Source organism: Cynoglossus semilaevis, chromosome 13 (genome assembly GCF_000523025.1).
Source record: "Cynoglossus semilaevis isolate Cse_v1.0 chromosome 13, Cse_v1.0, whole genome shotgun sequence".
Taxonomy (NCBI): domain Eukaryota; kingdom Metazoa; phylum Chordata; class Actinopteri; order Pleuronectiformes; family Cynoglossidae; genus Cynoglossus; species Cynoglossus semilaevis.
The window spans coordinates 18,775,150-18,795,582 of NC_024319.1; the positions used below are offsets into that span (position 1 = coordinate 18,775,150).

The 20,433-nt window shown below is 38.7% G+C and overlaps 1 protein-coding gene across 1 annotated transcript in view; it reads right to left on the minus strand.

The window, feature by feature from the left end:
• Positions 1-53: 53 nt before the first annotated feature.
• ascc3 (activating signal cointegrator 1 complex subunit 3) overlaps positions 54-20,433 on the minus strand; it is a 56,729-nt gene continuing 36,349 nt past the window's right edge. The window contains exons 15-42 of the mRNA XM_008324072.3: positions 18,100-18,291; positions 17,092-17,316; positions 16,758-16,877; positions 16,504-16,668; positions 16,112-16,198; positions 15,768-15,944; positions 14,619-14,844; positions 14,189-14,343; positions 13,654-13,752; positions 13,411-13,579; positions 12,914-13,134; positions 12,713-12,798; positions 12,391-12,557; positions 11,450-11,595; positions 10,606-10,726; positions 10,364-10,506; positions 9,895-10,032; positions 9,363-9,483; positions 8,943-9,075; positions 8,449-8,574; positions 6,730-6,841; positions 6,510-6,644; positions 4,103-4,327; positions 3,060-3,211; positions 2,634-2,784; positions 1,194-1,400; positions 910-1,085; positions 54-438 (exon numbers count right to left, since the gene is read on the minus strand). Coding sequence (XP_008322294.1) covers positions 291-438; positions 910-1,085; positions 1,194-1,400; positions 2,634-2,784; positions 3,060-3,211; positions 4,103-4,327; positions 6,510-6,644; positions 6,730-6,841; positions 8,449-8,574; positions 8,943-9,075; positions 9,363-9,483; positions 9,895-10,032; positions 10,364-10,506; positions 10,606-10,726; positions 11,450-11,595; positions 12,391-12,557; positions 12,713-12,798; positions 12,914-13,134; positions 13,411-13,579; positions 13,654-13,752; positions 14,189-14,343; positions 14,619-14,844; positions 15,768-15,944; positions 16,112-16,198; positions 16,504-16,668; positions 16,758-16,877; positions 17,092-17,316; positions 18,100-18,291 — 4,323 coding nt within the window. The 3' untranslated portion in view covers positions 54-290. The remainder of the gene's footprint in view (positions 439-909; positions 1,086-1,193; positions 1,401-2,633; positions 2,785-3,059; positions 3,212-4,102; positions 4,328-6,509; positions 6,645-6,729; positions 6,842-8,448; positions 8,575-8,942; positions 9,076-9,362; positions 9,484-9,894; positions 10,033-10,363; positions 10,507-10,605; positions 10,727-11,449; positions 11,596-12,390; positions 12,558-12,712; positions 12,799-12,913; positions 13,135-13,410; positions 13,580-13,653; positions 13,753-14,188; positions 14,344-14,618; positions 14,845-15,767; positions 15,945-16,111; positions 16,199-16,503; positions 16,669-16,757; positions 16,878-17,091; positions 17,317-18,099; positions 18,292-20,433) is intronic.

A 20,433-nucleotide genomic window follows, 5' to 3' on the forward strand; every position in this document is an offset into this window, starting at 1 on the left:
CCTGTTGGACTCCTCCAACGTGATTGGCTAAAATAAAAAACATGAAACAACTATAATTGCAATATAGCATACCATTTAATTCACCAAGTAAAGTGTGGCCCAAAGTGAAACACTGCTTTGTGACCAGGTGGAAATCATTGTGAATCAGATTTAAACAAAAAATATATATATAAAAAAAGGAAATTATTTTAGAAACTAAAGTGTCTCTTTTATTCCATGATTATCACATTATCTGTCCTTGTGTTCTGGAACCATCGGCCAATCACTGACGAAGAAGTTCATTTTGTTGATCAGCTGAGGCTTATGCTTGACACAGAGTCAGACACCTCTGTGTTGACCTGGGCAGCAATGCTGGCGGGGGTGACGTTTAGGTGGATGTCGTACTGCTGGTCCAAACCCAAGTAACTGTCACTCATCAGGTACAGAGTGTAGATACACCTGAAACCACATGAGTCAATAGGTGAAAATAGTGACACCAACAAAGAATTTAAAAACATTGTTTTTGTGAAAATCTACATGGCTAGTTTGACGCAATGAATAACAGTCAAATCAAACAAATTCCTGTTGAAGGCGGTAAGAGAAGGTTATAGCTCATAAATCTTTTTTTTTTTTAATGTAATCACTTAACACACCTTTCATCTCAACAAGCACAGAATCAAAAAGCAGTAATAGCCTCACTCACTGAAGGTCTGAGTGATTCATGGTCATTGTCACCCACTCAAACAAGCTCTTAATGTAATTCTGGGATTGTGACAAAACCTGCTGCTTCCGGGAATGTTTAAATCAAAGTCAATGTATTTGACTATAATGCATGAGATCTGTGAGACGACAGGTACACCTCAGGATTTTGACTGAGGGCTTGATGAACAGTATTATATTTCATTTACTCCGTATAAAGAAGCTTCTTACTTTCCCGTCTTCTCTGGCGTGAAGAAAGCCAAAGACACTGATGAGCGGTTACGAACATATCCAACTCTTTTTAGGGCCACCAGCTCCCTTCGATCCACCTCACCCATCACTAGGAACCAGCCTTCGTCCTTTGCCTTGGGAAACCTTGGTGCCTGAGCCTTACTGTCTTGCTTCCTCTAATACACATATAAACACAAAAATGTTTTGCTGTAGGGTCAGATACTTCATCTGTAAAATTAAAGATAAAAATTAGATAGATTTTTTTAGTGTGAAGATATACTGACCCTCTGCTGGTTGACATTGATGCGTCTCAGTGACACCTGGAGGACGTACTCTTGGTCAGAGTGGACCTGCAGCCAGCTCCTCTCGTCTCTGAGGTTTCCTCCAGCTGTAGGTAGTAGTCGCTCTGTTTGCTCTTTGCTCTCCTCCCACCAGCCCTTCACACTCAGCTTAACCTCCAGCACTGGGAGGTGACTCAGGTAAGACCAGGCCTGAAAACAGGACCAAGAAAAAGTGTATAATATAAAAAACATATGCAAGAAAAAAGTCACCCACACAATGATGCTTCATATATAAGAAGTCAAGTATATATTTTAGAGCACTCAAAACCAAAAGATCATGAGGGTTCTATGAATTAAATTATATATATATAAATAATTAAAAATATACACATACACGTGTGTTTATGTATGACTTGTTTGCATGGTAATGTGCTTAAAGCTCAAAAAGGAGAGAGGAACCTCTCAGGATCTTTCTGCACAAGCCGTTTATATGAGGATTTCACTCCTGAGAGCATCAGACAGAGACACTGCTGCACATCTAATTATTTAATTAAAGAGTCTCACACTCCGTGTGCATGGGTAGGAGCAGAGGGGGAGTAAAGGTGGGAGTTGGGGAGGTGCAGGGACATTGATTGGATGAGGCCAAAGGGCCTGTGGAAGTGCACGGACACTCTCATTACTGCTGCAATTAGAAGTGAAATTGGTGCTGAAAACCCCATCAGTGCTGCTGTAATTGGGGATCCAGGAGGTTTCTGGGACCACAGTGGTGTCATGCTCATGACACATCAGTGATGATTGTGTGTGTGTGTGTTTGTGTGTGTGTGTGTAACTGACTGATATTATCTCTGTTAGATATGAACTAGATGTGAGAACAGGGCCATTCAGGAGATTTGTTTTATTGATGTGCAATATTTTCTGATCACAGTAAACTTTCTGGTCCAAACTGGATTATTGATGATTAAACGAAAAGTATATAAAAACATTCTCTACAATGAGGTTTGCAGAATTTAGAAAGAAAATCAGCAGAGAATCAGAGTTTTTTGGGGCAAACTACATTCTGTCAGTGTTTTATGTGATTGTAATACAAGTCGGAGTGCATCTTAAATTGTATATTGTAAATTCACTGCATATTCACCTGAGCATTGTTAAGATTTTAAAAACTACTTTGATTTTTGTTTGTTCAAAATACAACTCTCTTCTACATGTTTCTACAGACTTTGAATGAGCAGAGTCATTTCCATCTTAAAGACCTTTTATGGGTTATGGAAATGCATTATATATCACACTAATGATGACTTTATTAAACTGTGGTCAGGTAGAGGACCATAGACAGATATTTGTTTAAGAAACACAAGACATTTCCATTTAAGATGGAAAGTCATTTTGAAAATACCAGTCATTTTCAGCTTCATAGAGCAGTGGGCTCATGTTTCAATATCATACCTGAGCTATCTGATTTGAATGGAACTCTTGGCTGAGAATGGCAGCAAAAGTAGTTTCTTTTCCATCACATGCAGCGATCAGCTCAGGAAGTCCTTCGATGGGTCCACTGAATCCTCCTTTGTCCCTCCTGTCTTTCCTGTTTGCCCATTTTCTATTGATTGATTGAAAAAAGAAGGTGGGAAATTCAATGAAAACAACAAATGATGAACATCACACCTGAAATTCAGTCGCTGTATTGTTACTGTCTCCCATCTTTCTCAGAGCTTGAGATTTTAGTGAATTTTGTATAGCTACATTTCAGCTTTAAGGTGTAGTTTTACATTATGGTAAACAGCATAAACCAGCCTTTTGAATTGTCCTTAAAAATCCTAAACAGCTACAGCTAACTGAGTGTACGAGCCACACAGCTCCACCTGTGCTCTGTACCTGAAGAGATACAGGTCCTGTTGTTCTACATGAGGCAGCGTCAGTAGTGAAGAATCATGAAGCCAACGACCCTGGACGATCATCTGGACCAGGTTGCAGATACTGATGGCTGCTACCAGCCAACCTTCATTAGCAGCTACATCCAACATGGACTGTGGAGAAGAACAATAAAATTAATAACATTATACAAATATTCAAATATATTAATATTATTAAGTCTAACGACAATAGAAGAAAATAAGAAATATATAAACATATATTTTTTTTTTTTTTTCTTAAAGGTTAAAAAAAGACAACATAGACAAACTGTTCTATGCGGTAAAATGACAAAGACAGTCATGGGTCATTTTCACTTAATGTCCAGTGTAAGTAGCAATACAATTTTACATTCTTTCAATAAATGCAAGCACATACATAACCAAAAGATCAGAACCTTCTGAGTGAATGGTAGCAGAAGGACAGGAGTGAAGTTACCACATTCATGAGCCATGCAATATCACTGCCAGATACTCAGCATGGATAATCACAAGCACATGTACAGTACACACACAACAGGCTGAGCTGTGGACAATGGTTCACAGACGTTCTCACTTCAAACAGCAAAAAAAAAAAAAAAAAAAAAGAACATGAATGAACATTTTTCAACCTATTCACAGTGGATACAGAAACATTTGCATGGAAATGCTCTCAGCCAAATGTCTGCATCTGAGATGTTTGCAACACCTGTAAAAGATCAACTATCGACTGTCTTGATGAGTTTCTCAGGAATAAGACTAAATAGCAAAGCTAACACATGACAATAAAGACTATAAAATAAAAACATATATATATATATTCATATATATTTATATAGATAAATACATATTAATGTTTTATATACATGTTTTTATATACATATACAGTATGTATTCAAATTTTAATATCAATACCGTTGACACTTTAGCACCAGACTCAATGTAAACAACATCTAAATCTTATATTTGATTTACGTGTTGTTTGTGATAAGTTATCGAGACTTATTAAAGCTGGACTCTGCGTCTTACCTGACAGATTCTGATGGCATTGTCCAGAACTGTCTTGGTGTCAGTGGTGTAGTCGCTGCAGGGCAGCTGAGCTTGGCTGAAGTGTGCCTGCAGCAGCAGGTGGGTCTTGGTGTGGGCACTGTCAAAAGAGTGGGGGTTGACCTGCAGGGGGAGCTGCTGAGCCAACTGGCTGTTCAGCTGGTCCTCATTGTGCCTGACGGGTAACTCGGAGTACTCCTCTGCATCCTGAGAGACAAACATAAAAATGTAAAATTGAGGTAGAAAAATAAATCTAAAGGCTGCTGCAGACTGGCTAACCTTTAAAATCTGTACATTATTTAAAGAAATAAAATAAACTGTCTCTGCAGATTGAACACTGTTTCTACATCATCCGTCTTCTTGTGTGGAGGCGAAGAGCCGGGCCTGGATTAAGTGCTTATTGGCCCACAGACTAATGCACAGACACGTGTAGCGTCTTTGTCTCATTTGCACCAGTTTAACTTCAGCTAATGTTCTTCTGTCCACAGGCGGTGGTGGAAGAGTTTGTCACTGCCTCGGCTGGTGCCCCGGTTGTTAAGACTGCATCAATCACTGGCCAGAGACAGGTTCAAAAGATGGGAGCTGTAAAGAATTGGGATATAAGTGGAGAAAATAGAAGAAGAAATAATCTCTGGAAGATTTGTCTTTGAATGTCTGCATATGGAGATGGTGGTGGAGAGAGAAGGAATTCTGGTCTCTACATCTCCTCATGTCATGGTACAGAGACATTAGGAAAGCTGGAGGAAGGAAGTAAACTTAAAAAACAAAACAGTGATTAGGTTATAGGTGGTAGGAAACAAGTACCAATCATTACATGTAGAATGTTTTATCATTTTGATTAGTTTATATATGTATAAACATGTCAATAACACATTATACTGTTATGGAATTTAGTCTGACTGGTGGATTTTCATTATAACTAAAATAATTATATTTTTCAGATTGGTTGGTAAACCTCCTGTTACATGATGTGAAATGTCACATTTCCACAATGTCTTTGGAGAAAGTAGATGGCTCCACAAAGCAGGACTAGCTTTATTTTTCTTGTTGTTACAGGTTGTCACTGCTTTAATTGGATGATTTGATTGAATTAATAATATCAGGTCCAGTCTCTTTATAGACATCCAATGGTGTAATAACACATTCATTCTTCATTTTATTATGAATATTATTGTATTTTACTTGAATATAAACCTTTGCACCACTACAGATATTGACCAGTACATCAGCACATTAGACAAAAATAAGGTTCTAAGAGGCTTCTGTAGGTCAAAGATAGATAGATGTAGATCACACATGGTACACATATGTGAAAAGTGATAACGTGTCACCTTGTTAACACTGAAGAGAGGGGGTGATGCAGCGAGGTGAGGTTTGCTCATTAGTGGCCACGCTGCAACAATAGGAGGAACTGGAGGAGCATGCCAGTGCTTTGTAGCTAATAGAGGGGGAGTGGCCGAGGCGGCAGGGTGACTGGCCTACTGTGTCCCAGAAAAAAGAGGGGGACCGAGGGGGTTTAGTCTCGTTCCAAGCCCATGTGTGTAAAGAAGAGTGATGGTTAGTGTCTCTGAGTAAACTCTCCTCCATATGTTAGCACCATTGTAGAGGTGAAATAGACGTGAATTCATCCAGCAACACGACCAGATGGAACACAGCCTGCTGCAGTCTTCATAAACATACTGTCTCTAATTCACATCTTTGAATTAATGTTATGAAAACATGTTTTAAATATTAGCATCAATCTGATGTGTGCGCTAAATGTTACAATATGCATACATTCACACTGAGATGCTAATTTAATATCAACGGGTTAAGTGTGTGTATGTGTGTGTATCTTATGTATTCGGTACATTTAGATTTTATTAGCAATAAAATAATTTTCAGAAAAAGGTTGTCGCAAATAAACATGCACACGAGGTTTTAATGTTGCATATTTCAAAAAGGCAAAAGGGAAAGAAAGAAAGATAGAAAGAAAGAAAAAAAAAAGAAAGAAAGAGGGAAAAAAAGGAAGAAGGATGAAATCCTACTCAGCATCCGTGGTGATTTCTCAAACTCTTGTCTATGTGAAACAGGAATCAACATGTAGAGACGTGCACTAAAAATAAATGTTATTTCACTTTTCATTTACACTGTTGAGTGTGACACATACATCGCTGATTTGTTTTTATGGACACTTAATTGAAAGATTGTTTGTGCGAGGCAGATCAGGTTTAATTGCTTGACTTATTCTGCAGTTTCAACTCTGCACCAACAAAACAAAAAAGCAAAAGAGGAAACAAAGACAAACACGACAAAGACGTTTTGAAGCCCCTTATTGTGCACAAAAGTCAAAAGTTTACCCTGTGCGCTTGAAACAACAGTAACAGCACGTTAACAGGCTAAAACTCACCGTTAGAATGGAGAGCAGCTCATGCAGAGGCAGCTCAGCCTTCAGTCGCTCTTTGAACATGCGGACGGTCTGGTGTTTCAGGTAGTAATAGGAGGCAATGCGACCGTAAGTCAGCGGCTCGATGGTCTGATCATCCTGGAGTAATTACACCAAACATATTCAGCACTGTGTATTTTGGAGAAAACTATGTTTTTTTTTCTTGTAAAGAGGAACTACACACCTCTTTGATCTCAATGCAGTAAGAACACTCCAGGTCCTGCAGGCTCCTCTGCACCAGGTTGGACAGGTATTTGTTGATGGACTCGTGGCTTATGTCTTCAAGGCTGTAATAACTGTTCAACACAACAGATACATATATACATAAATTATAAGAGAATTATTTTCAAGTTTTCAGCTGCTATTTTCTAATTATGTGACCAATAAAAGATAGCCGTGCTAATTGTCTAATAGAGCTGAAGGTTTGATTGTTTAATGCTGTCATTAAGCTAGAGTTAGGTGTATATTTGATTGAATATACATTTAACAATGGAGTAGGATGACAATGACAGAGTGGAGTACTGTAGTGTACTGTAGTGCAACATACTGTATACAGTAGGACAAGCAGGCGATGCTTCAACAGCAGCAGACATTAACCGAGAGAAAACTGGCAGTCTCTACCAGAAAATAGCTCCCAGGTTGGACTATTAGCAGCAATAAGACAACCAGTGGCTGAAATGGTTTCCATCCTCAGCTAAGTGTTACCATATGAGAGTTCAGTAGGCATGCACAAAAAATTAATTATTAATCCTTATTATACACAGCATAAATGAGATAATATCATCAACTAGTGGCCTGTGGCCTACAATACAGCACGCTAAACCGTCTACTGTGGCCCTAAGTTGTATGTCCAAAGAAATTCTGGCCCCCTGACAAACACAGTTGTTGACCCTGATCTAGAGGGTACCTATTATACGTTTGGGTACATTTTTATTTATCTGCTCAATTCATGAATTAACTTGTAAAAAATGGTTCCCATTAAATATAAAACCACTTTGTGTGCAGCAAGCGCCAACAGGGAAGAATACACAGTTATGGTGACGGGCTGTGAGCAGCAGTTAACACAGTAATGGTCATATTTACTGGACGTTTAATGTTAAGTATTTCTTGAATTCCCATTGCTCCACATGTTAACAGCACCTGAGTCGAAGCCCTGTATGTGTTTATCACCCAACACATTTCACAGGCCTTTACTGGTGACAGGGCCTGTCTGACTAAGTTATGGCCATTACTATCATCACTATTAAGCTCCTGATGGTACCAGGAGTCGGCCTGCAGAGTTTTATGGCACCCATGGGAGCCAGTGGGGGGTGTTGGTGTGTGTGCACCCATGTGTGTCTTTGTAGTGCAAATCAGAGCCTGAGAATAGTTGTGATATATGACATAAAACCCAAGCAGAGATAAACAACGGCGTCAAAGGATTAGAGCATTAGAACGGAACAATTTATCATTTCATATATGTCATTGTAGCCTGCGGTTGAATTTTTAAAGCTTCATATAAATAAAGGTGACAGAGATGGAACCATTGTCTGTACTCATGTCTACAGATTTATCGTCTGTATGTTCTGATTGAGACCTTGTTTTAAATTGCCATAAATCCCTGTTTTTTGTGGTGAAACCAGTTTGATGTTTTATTATGATCTGTGCCACAAAACACATTCTTTTTTTTACATAGTTTGTATACAGTAATTCTTACCCCGGTGTCTGGCCTTAGTAAAGGTCTGAAAGGTAAATGTGGGCAGACAGCCGTGCAAACACAAACAGACTGGAATGTTCTGGAAAGGTCTGTGTCTACACAGCAGATGTTACAGTAGATTCAGGACAGGTTTTCTGACCAAGATGCAGGTTCACGTGAACAGTGTCTGTTGGTGATGTGAATGATGAGGATGATTTGTTTTCTTACCTGGGGTTCATCACGAGCCGTCTGAAGAAGTACGTCCAGGTGATGTAGTCCATGGAGTCCTGCTTGGAGGAGATGGTTCCAGCTGCAATCTCAGCATTCAGATGGTCTGACAGCACAGTGAGGAGACTGAGGGGGAAACAACAACAGTGTTGGATTTACATAGCCAGAGTTTTTCTTTTAATGTTTAAAAAGACATCTATCACAGCCTAACTTCTTTACTTATACTTAAAGATTTTTTTATTTGTTTGAAGTCATAAATATGTCAGTTAAGGATTCACACTGTATTATTTTAGAGCTATGAAAAAGAGGTTTAGATTTTTTTTAAATAAGAAAAATCAGTTCTGTATTAAAAATGCTGAAACAACAATGTATTAATAGCCTTGTTCTCGTAAGAAAAAAATAAGAAAAAAATGAAATCTGCAGCTTTTGCATGGCACTGGTCTAAGATAAAAATAGAGATGGTGAGGTGGGGAGGAACTTCTGGTTATGGTTACCTGGATTCAACGGGGAATGGCTCGTACAGGAACTTTTTGTAGAAGTCCTTTTTGATGTCATGTACCAGAATGACTGCTTTGCCTTGGTCGTCGAACTGAGGTCGACCTGCTCTTCCCATCATCTGCAGCACATCTACACAAAAGGTGAAATAGTTCTTAAAGGGGAGGTATTTGTCAAGAAATATCATAACTAAACCTACACAGGAATACTTTTTTTGTTATTTTTTCTTGTATAAAAAAACACATAACTCAGATGGATCTATTCCTGCAATTCTTTTGGGCAAGTGGGGGTTGTTTTTCATGTGAAAACTATGAAGTCCATCAGGGCAAAATGTGTTTTGTAAATGTGGGCTATACAATTACAAAATAATTTCCATATTTAATATTCTACAGTTGCTCTGTAAACAATAAAGTGTATACCTGTGATGGGGTAGTCCACATAGCGTCTGGATTTACCGTCATAGTATTCAGTTCCTTTTACAACCACCAGGTGAGCAGGGAAATTCACACCCCAGGCCAGAGTGCTGGTGGCAATCAAAACCTAGAAAAAACATTACATGTGATGTCTATGTTTTTAAGTCATATATACGTAGTGCATTTCTCAGTGGGATGGATATATGTGCTTTTGATCAATTTTGATATATTTATGCCATCTTTCAACTCCTCAGAGTTAGAAGATTCTGCAATATGCACTCAGATGGACAAATGATGCATGTCAATCCTCGAACACAAATATATAAATATATTTAGATACGCACACATATACATAGATATACATATATATATATATTACATCTTTGTTCATTTTTAGCTATAGCCCATAAATTGATCACATGATAAATACAGTAAACCGATAGTTTAATGTTTTCCCCACCATGAGCATAAGCTTTAAAATATGACAGATGAGTCTTGTAGTTATGTGCTCTGTGCAGCAGTGGTGGACCAGACCTACCTGGATCTTACAGTTTACAAACAGCTCCTCCACGGTCTTTCTGTCTCTCTCGTGCAGACCAGCGTGATGCATCCCAATGCCAAAGGCCAGCGTTAGCTTCAGGTTAGAATCCCTAACTGTAGCAATAATGGCCTCTATCTACAGAGGAGAGATAACAGTGGTTTAGTCTGACATGTAATTTACTGCAAAAATGGGCAAGATGTGTCCTGTTTAACAGGCATCATCAGAAACCTGTCAGTCAAACAGCAGGGAGCAGAACAGCTGCATGGACATGTGCTGAGAAGCAGCAGGACGAACACTCAGTACATATCCCAGTGTATAGAGCATCCTGAATGTAGATTTATGGCATAAGAAGGTGGTAGTACTGGTAGTAAGGCTTGGATCGACAGCGATACAGCTTTCAGTAAATGGACAAAAAGACTCCTGGTGATCTTGGGATACCCTACCTGGGATTTTAACATTAGTTTACCTCTCTCTCATCCTGGTGCAGCCACTGTTTAGGGTTGTCCTCTGTGGCCAGGTATGCGATGAGATCCAGGGCAGTCAGTCGAGTTTGTCGACGAGATGATACAAAAATCAGCACCGGTTTGGCAGGAGAATGGCTGCGTATTGCTGTAAAATTACGTTAAAACATAAAGGGTCAGTAAAGAATTCAATTTGGAGAAGCCTAAAAAAGCAGAGCACAGAGTACAAGTTACAGATTGTGGTCACCTTGGAAGGTGGGCTTGTTCATGCTGGCCATGCGGGGGCAGTAGTGTTGTCCTGGGAAACCATGGATGTGAACTTCCAGTGGTACGGGGCGAACAGACGGACGGAAGTTAAACAAACCCACCTGTTCACCCAGATGAGGAGAAGGGTTGAAGAAGGCCAGACAAAGAGTAAAAAAGCAGATTTAATGGGAGCAGATGGAGAAACCAGGAACCATCTGGTTGTAACGTGAACTGTCCGTCACCGAGCCTCAGATCAGCACGGGGTTGCTGTAACCTTTATTGTGGCCACTGCTTTTACTCTGTGTGAAAACACAATAGACTCTACGTGGTGTATGTTCGCTGGTTTGTTGAGGACTGCTACAGTACAGACCCACTGCCATGTCAAAACCTGGGAAATAGAATTGACCCTCTACCAAGTGAGCAGCTAAGGCTCAGAGGCAGCTCTGCTGAAAGTGTAAAAACTAATCTGTAAGGCCAAGTGACTCTTGATGCAGCATCTGAGAGGACTCTACTGGTGTGTAATTATTTTCAAATTAATGTTTTAAATTCTAACATTTGATGGATTTAACCAAACTGGACATGTGGGTGATCTCTGTATTGTGCAAAGAGCCAGTTATGTTTGAAGAAAAAACACAAAACTAATGGCTATTAAAACACATGTTATAAAAGCCAGTTAACACAAAACTAATGGCTATTAAAACACAACACTTTATTTGGTACTAAGCCAGTTTGAGTATTACTCAGGCCAAGGAGTTAATATTTTATATTTAAAATCCACAATATATAGTAAAAAAATGTCTGCTTTAAAATAAATTAAATATATTGTTGTGCATATATTTCTTTACCTGTTTAATTCCCAACCAGTCGGCCAGGTCCCGAGCGTTGGCCAGAGCTGTGGACAAACCAACCACTCGCACAGTCCTCGTCGTGTGAGAGGAGATGAAGTTGGTCCTTGACACAATGACCTCCAACACAGGACCTCTGTCCTCACCTGGATACAGACACAGCAATATATATATATATATATATATATATATATATATATATATATATATATATATATATATATATATATATATATATATATATATATATATATATATATATATATATATATATATATATATATATATATATATATATATATATATATATATATATATATATATATATATATATATATATATATATATATATATATATATATATATATATATATATATATATATATATATATATATATATATATATATATATATATATATATATATATATATATATATATATATATATATATATATATATATATATATATATATATATATATATATATATATATATATATATATATATATATATATATATATATATATATATATATATATATATATATATATATATATATATATATATATATATATATATATATATATATATATATATATATATATATATATATATATATATATATATATATATATATATATATATATATATATATATATATATATATATATATATATATATATATATATATATATATATATATATATATATATATATATATATATATATATATATATATATATATATATATATATATATATATATATATATATATATATATATATATATATATATATATATATATATATATATATATATATATATATATATATATATATATATATATATATATATATATATATATATATATATATATATATATATATATATATATATTATTTTATTTTTATTTTTTTCTTTCTGTGTTGTAGACTGGTACCTAACAGATGGATCTCGTCAATAATGAGAATGGCGACTTTCTGAACATAGCTGCGGTTCTGCCAGCTTCTGCTCACTCCGTCCCATTTCTCGGGTGTGGTGACGATGAGGTCGGCCTGAGCGATGGCTCGCATGTCAGGTGTCACGTCACCCGTTAGTTCCACCACTCTGTAGAGGAATACGTGCAAAAGAGTAAAATCAACTTCAACACATTATTTTATGTTTTATCTCTATAACTACAGTTTGAAAGAAAGAAATTGCAGATTTCATTGAAATTGGAAATGGTTTTGGGAAAGATTGAGAAGAACTGGTTCTATATTTACTTCTTTCCAAGATTTTCTTCTATTCTGATCTTCCAGTCTTCAATCCTTTCTCTGACAAGAGCTTTCAGAGGGGCAATGTAGACCACCTGACATCAAAAGTAAGAAAATTCCAGAGTTTCACTTATATTATATCCACTTGACAGACTTTTATGTGGCAAATATGAAATATGAGTATTTGACTAAAATCGTAGACAGTCCAACCTTAGATGTTGGATATTTGTTGAAGACTCTGAACATTGCCATCTCTGCTGCTATGGTTTTTCCAGATCCTGTGGGCGCCCCCAGCAGGACGTTTGTGTCGGTGTGGTAGAGAGTGTGGAAGATCTGAGTCTGGATGGGATTGTAGTGAGTGAACTTGTAGAGACTCTCATAGTGTTGGTTTCCCAGAGCTGTGATTGGCAGAGGCTGGAGGTCCAGCAGCTCTAAATAAGGAAACATTTAATCTTTACTGTACATAAAGGTTACTTTACAGTACAAGACAGCAGTAGACAGGGGGGTAGGTCCTGTAGGTGGTACAGATGCTTACATTTTTTTATACTTATCCAGCATATACCAATAAAACCATACATATATATATACAGTATACATACACATACAACATATAAACACATGGTTCTGGGTGTATTTACCAGTATATTCTGGGTGTGTGTACCAGTATGTGTTATGTGTGTGTACCAGTGTGTATTGGGTGTGTGTACCAGTGTGTGGAGGGTGTCTGTCAGGTAAGATGAGGTTCTGGAAGTTAATGATGCAAACAGATTCAGCACCAATCCAGCGATCAGACACTGCCTTGATGTAGTACTGAGAAGGCAGCGGTTCAAAGATGGGGATGGTGAACACAATGTACTGAGGCTCTCCTGACACCACCTGGAAAGAAAAGAGATGCAAACTGTCTGTTCACTGTGGGGTTGAAGACATCAGTCTGACTGTCTGGGTCGAACCTGTTTCTTCTGCAGCAGGATGTACTCAGAGTGGTAGATGTGATCATTGATAGGGTCTTCCACCCATAACCACCAGGGCTCTGACACTGAACCATGGACCTGAAACACAGGAAATGGAACTCTCCTTAGAGCTATGTCATGCAGCTACATTCATTTAATCAGTACCCAAATATATAGTGTAAATATAAAATATATTCAGTATGTTTATATCAGTAAATATATATCTAAAATGTTCAATATAGGTGGATCACCTTAGCCTGGTCATTTAAATGGTAGCTTCTGCGCCAAAAATGTGAACACCCCCGATATAGACTTTAGGTTAAATATGACAAAAACATGAATAACCACTAACTGATGTGTCATGGTGCAGGACATCTCGTATATTCCAAGTCATAGTTCTGACTCCTAATTGGATATACTGTATTATTAAACCAGCCAATAGGTCTACTTTCAGGGATCAGATCAGAGCCTAACTGTAGTGAACCACGTCGCTCCTCAGTTTAAAGCATGTTTTACTAATAACACACATATTCACCTGATCATTCCAGCGGAATTCTGGTGTCACAGTGAGACGGATACGCAAAACTGTGCGTGTGATTGGCTGGATGCTGGCCTCCATCGAGATTGATGGGATCTGATGGACACACTGTTTGACGGTCAGGCCGACGTTGACGTGGTGCAACATATGACCTAGAAGAAAATGAAACTAGTATGAAAAATTGACTGGTTCTTAAAAGAAGACAATTACAAATTATTTTACATCAAGTCAATAGAACCCCAACATGTTTCAGTGACAGAAAGTCTGAAATATGTATTAAATATTAATAATATGCATTAAAGTGCCTGTGTTTAATATGTAAAAAGTGACTTGTGCCTTGGTCTGAAATCTTGATCATATTTAAGTGAGACATTCTTATATTGATAATTGACCCAATTGGACCAATAGTTCTATTTAGATTGTTCACCGATTTCATCCTTTCTCATGTCCTTCAGTTTGTCCACCGTGAGCTTCTTCTCCTCCAGGCGATTCAGCACATGGTGACTCAGGTTGGGGAACTGGCGCAGAGGGTGGGCGAAGCCCCACAAACGCTTGTCAATCACTTTGCAGAGAGTGAGGAGTCGGTAGGTCATGGCCGGCCATCGCTTCCTCAGAGCGATCTCAAACAACGCCCTGACAATTCGAGCAGCATTCTGAGACAAACAAGGGGAAAAAAGATAGTTGCATTCTGTTTTACTTTAAGACACAGCACCAACCTGTCGATGCAACTTCACTGTACTGCTCCAGAAGTCACGGGTGTTCGTTATTAGTTTGTGTGTCAGTTGAATAAGATCAGGAGAAGCTCTGGCCAGTGTGAGGTGTCCAGCCCGACCGCAGCTGTGCAGTGATGGATCACTCCTACCAGTCCTGGAGGAAAGGTCAGACTACTGTGTTCTTCTGCTGATAGACTGCTTAAATCTGGGCCGACTATGATTAATTTGGTCAGGTGCTGATGTGATCTGATCTTTTGGTGAAGGTCTGATCTGTCTTATTGGAAACAATGCTAAATTTAAGACGTGATGACAGAGGAGTAAGACTGACAGACCTGGCAGGAAGCAGGAGAGGAGAGTCTGACTCTATGAAGACAAACATTTTGTCTTTGTCACACTTTACTTCTCGATGATGTTGTACTTTTTGATGCTATAAATGCACAGCCAGGAGACATGGGAGCCCTAGTGTCAGCACTTTTCACTACAGAATCAATATCTCAAACTTCTGAGCTTCTTGCTCCTCATTAGTCAGGGTTGTGAAGCAGAGAGGAATGGCAGTAGAGACATCTTCATTACAAAATCTGTCCTCTAGAGACCACTGGCTGACTGATGTTGAAGTTTAAGGATGTCCCGTTCACTGCTTCTCATCCTCTTTAACACCATTTTATCTTAGAGACATCAGGCAGTTATTTGAACCTCTAATAGGGTTGTGGACGTTTACAACATGCAATGACACTGACTTAGGTGATGATATAGAAACCAGATAAGGCTTTAGCTATTCTAAGAACAATTCTGCTAATTTAATTTATTACAATTTATTACAATTTATTACAATTGGGTATACAATTTCAATTTCAATTTCTCACCTGTGCCACATACGAAAGGTCTGATATGAGTGAGAAACTGTCCACCTCGCCGCGGCCAATGTACGTCTGCAGCAGGATGTTGACTTTGCCGTAGCTGTTCTCCACTCCACCTGCAGCGATCAACTGGCAGTAGTCGGACTGTAACTGCTCCAGCTCTTCTGACTCCTCGTCACGAATCTAAAAGCATAAAACATCAAAATGATTAAAATAGCTCATACAAATCTGTTACTGCGATAAAAGTTTATATTGGAACGATGGGCCAGCCTATAAGTGGTGATTGATTAGAAATTCCAACATTGTGGATGTAAAGTGTCACTTTTATATTCAAGCCATGACCCCCTCACCTTCAACTGCTCAAACTCCTCAGCTTTGGACACAATGTTGAGGATGTCAGCTTCTGTTCGCTGGGAGTTGAAAAGTTCATTGAATGTCTGGAGAAATGAAGAGTAGACAAATAGAATAAACCAACACTGAACCACTGAGGTAAAACTGAAAAAAGAAAGTGTTCGTAAACCATGACGGCCATAGAATAACAATCATGGAAACCACTGGCTCCTTTAAGACTGAGCCTTGATGTCCAACATTTTACCAGTTAAACTGCTAGATGATGACTCTACCAAGGACTGTGTCTTCTTACCTCTAAGCTATGTCAAGTTTTTGAGTTGACGTATGAGTTGAAATATATCTATATTTCATGTTGAAGATTTTATAAATATTTTGTGCTCTGTGTTTGCACCTCTATGGTGTTGTACTTGATGTAAAAATGACTGGCAGTTCTGCCCAGATCGGTGGAGGCAAAGTATCCAGTGCGCTCCTCAAAGCGAATCATCCTGGCCTTGTCCAACTTCCTGCCAGCCTCCACCACCAGCTCCCTCCGGTACAGCTCCAGGGAGGGGTCCATCTGAAATAATGAATCAATAATTGATGTATAATCAAACTGAAGTGTCAGGATTCATTCTTGAAGAATAGTGGAGACCATGTGACAATCACCTGATAGGCTCTGTGGTTGATGCCATACGCCAGTGGGTTGGCCCTCATGCGCACATAGAAATATGTGTAACTCAGCCACTTCACTGCTTCCTCTACGTTGGTCACTGTGCCCAAGGCAACCTGGAGATGAGGTGAAAATGGGAGGAGACCCCGTTAGTCAAAACGGAAACTGGTCTCTGCTTCCATCTAGTGGACATTGTTTGAAACGCAGCAGCGACACAAGCCACTTAAATGACTCTTTTAAATTTCTTTCTGCTCTTTCTAAATAGCCAAGACACACAAATCATCCTGTAATTTTTAATAATTCACTCGAAAAGAATTATCAGAAACTGACCTCAGCATTGAGATTGTCAGCCAGACTGTCCAAAAACTGACTCTCAATGGGATTTCGTTGGGTCAATAGTGTCAAGTAGTGACTGAGCTTGTCATGTGTGGTTATGATGGTGCCCTCGCCACACTTATCAAACTGTGGACGACCAGCACGTCCAAAAATCTGCATGACGTCCAATATACCGAGATCCACCAGAGCACCACGTTTAGCATCATAGATTTGAGTGCCCTGTTATCAACACACACAAAAATCAAAACAGGTTATGAATAATAACTATATACATATATTTTTTGATTGAAAATAAATAACCCATGAATACAGACTTTAGAAAAAGTTACATAATAGTGAAACTTAAGGAATCGGCCAAAATTATTTTTAATTTAATAATTCCTCCATCCAGTTTTTCTTGACAATTTAACATCACAGGGAGTCATCGACCTATCGATGTAACCTTGATTTTCACTGTAAGTCGGAACTCACATACTGTACGTGAGTTCTTATGTCACTCAGAATGTCATGTCTGTCTGTTTCCTTTTCCTGTTGTCTGCTTTGTGGAGTAATCAGTCTGATCACACTCACCTGTTGGTAATTAGCTTCACTTGTGTCACCTGGTGCTCCCTGTGTATATATACCCCTCTCCCTCACTCTGTCCTTGGATCATTGTTCAGTTTGTTCTGTCAGGCTGTTCGTGTTCGGTAGCAGTTTGTGAGTTTCCTGTTCTGTGTTTCCTAGTATTCCGTGTTACAAAGAGAATTTCATGCCTGGTAGTTCTTCCTGTTTTGTTAATTTGGACTTTGTTAATAAAACAACCTGCACCAGTACTGCACTTGGGTCCTGCCTGCTTCCTACGATGCCCCCACGTGACAATATGATAACAATATGCTTAAAAAGCTACTCCGTGCTAGGATTTTTGACTGACTACATTTTAACTACACTTTTTGATCACTTTACCGGGACAGGAATATGAAAAATACACAACAGAACAAACTGGAAAATATAAGGAGTTTGGACCTTAATGATGACCGCGTGTGCTGGAAGATTCACTCCCCAGGCAAGAGTGGCTGTACAGACCAGCACCTTCAGGAGGCCTTTAGAAAACATGGACTCCATCAGATTGCGGTCAGACCGCAGCATACCAGCATGATGAATCCCAAAGCCTTCTGGAAACATCTCCTTCATCTGCTTGTTTCTGGAGCGCTGGATCTGACAAACAGAAGGTCAAGAAGAGCCAACTTAAAATAAAATAAAAATTATGCCTGCAGGTTCAAAAAATGCATTGTAAAACGCATTACAAGGCTTCTTAAAATCAATTCTAATACACTGCCTGCTGTGATCTTTCAGTAGTAACTGCTGTTTAGAGACCACACACAAACACACTGTCAGTCAGATTGAGATACTTGTCGGTGACTGACAGCAGGGTGAGGACCTCGCCCAGCTTCAGGATAGACATCATCACGGAGCTTTATCTCTCTCTCTGGGCATCTAAATAGAGGTCAGAGCCCGGCAGCTTTCTCTTCCATGAAAAGAGGAAAGCCATTACTGCTGCCTGTCTGGGAATTTGGATGAAGAGGAGGAAGAGGAAGTCCTGACTCAGTAGAAGACCTGACCAATGTCTGGGATAAAACAAGCATATCTAAGGTATGTGTATAAGGTTAATGATAAAACCATTTGGTGTTTGTTTTTCTAAAAGAAATCAATGTTAATATTTCAAATTGCAAAAACCCTAAAATAGATTTTTAAATGTTAAACAAACGGCTATACGTTGTAACTCCCCTCTCCTAATAACTATAAAATATTTTTACTGAACAGGTTACTTTGTAGTTACAGTTCTGTTGGACAGTTAAGCTTATCCAACAACGTTAGGTAAGATGTTGAGACAGTGCCAGTCCAGATGAGCTGAATAATCTCCTCAGTGTGTTCTGAGTCCACGGCAGTCTTAGACATGCCAATAAGATCGTCTAATGAAAGGTGCTCAGGAGGAATCCTAATCAGATACATTAGAACCACCTCAGCCGACTCTTTTCACTCCACCACCTCGACTCTAAGCTACTTAACCTTCCTCTGTGGCCCGGCCACGCTACTGATGGAAATAATTTATGCTAAGGCCAATTGTCCTCTGTCATAGAGGAGTTCTTATTTTCATGCGATCATGGTAGGTGATGAGTCGTTATACCAGTCGTTATAGGAGTTTTTGTATTTACATACATTTTTGTAAAATGACCAAAGTCGAGGACATTAGAGACGTCTAGACACGGCCTCCAAAATGCTCACATAACACAGCAATGTTTGTCATTATCAGGAGGTCTATGGCAGCATTTACAAAGAATATCACAATGTTGACACAATCTCTCATGATTTGGTTCTTTATTCAAGCAAGCCAGGCAGAGCTGAGGTAACAGACCTGAAATATTGAAGTTTTCTAACCAAAATGAACCCTTTTCTATATTATGCTGTAGCTCTCCACTCAACAAATGGGACAGATAGATGATACAGATACCCTGCACCATTGAACACACAAACAAACATATTTTGTGTGTGGTACTTCTACAGTTCCAGCTCCAGTTCATTCTGTTCCAGCAATTTATCGCAAAAAAGTACTATTCACCAAATTTAGGTTGATTAATCATGATACATCCACAGCTACCATGTGGTTCGTCCGATTAGAAATTTTAACCAGTTAACACCCCATAGGTATATACAGTAAATATACACATATATGTATTTTATTTATGTATATATATACTACATATATGGATAGATGTACGTGTACATGTATGTATGTACACACATGCACGTAAATACATATCCGTTTATGTATACAGCAGTGATTATTCAGATGACATCCTAAAACGTGGCACAACAGATTGAAAAGTAAACTGGGTGTGTGGTCTGACGGTATATATGTTTATAAAATCATTGCAGTATGTACCGCGTGTCCAGGTTGTAGTACTGGGCTACTGAGAGCAGGGAATGGTAGATAATAGAAAACTCTTCTTTAAGGTTTCACTGGGTGTTACAGCCATGCGTCCCTCTTCTAATCTAAGGTGAGCTAGCGCTGATGGCTGCTGTGCCTTGGCTGTATCTGAGATGGCACTGACCTAAGCTCCTGATCAGGCCCCATTAGTCCCTGCTGCTCACTGCTCCTGCTGTGGAGCGCCCTCTGTCCTCAGACAACACGCTGCCAACCTTACTTACAGTCCATCAAAGCAGTGGATACTGAGAGAAAATCACCACCAGCAAATGTCTAATGCAGTGTCTCCCAACATTTGTTGATCCACAGCACACATTTTGCATAAGAAAATCACCACGGCACACCACCAAATGACATATAAATCACATTTAAGT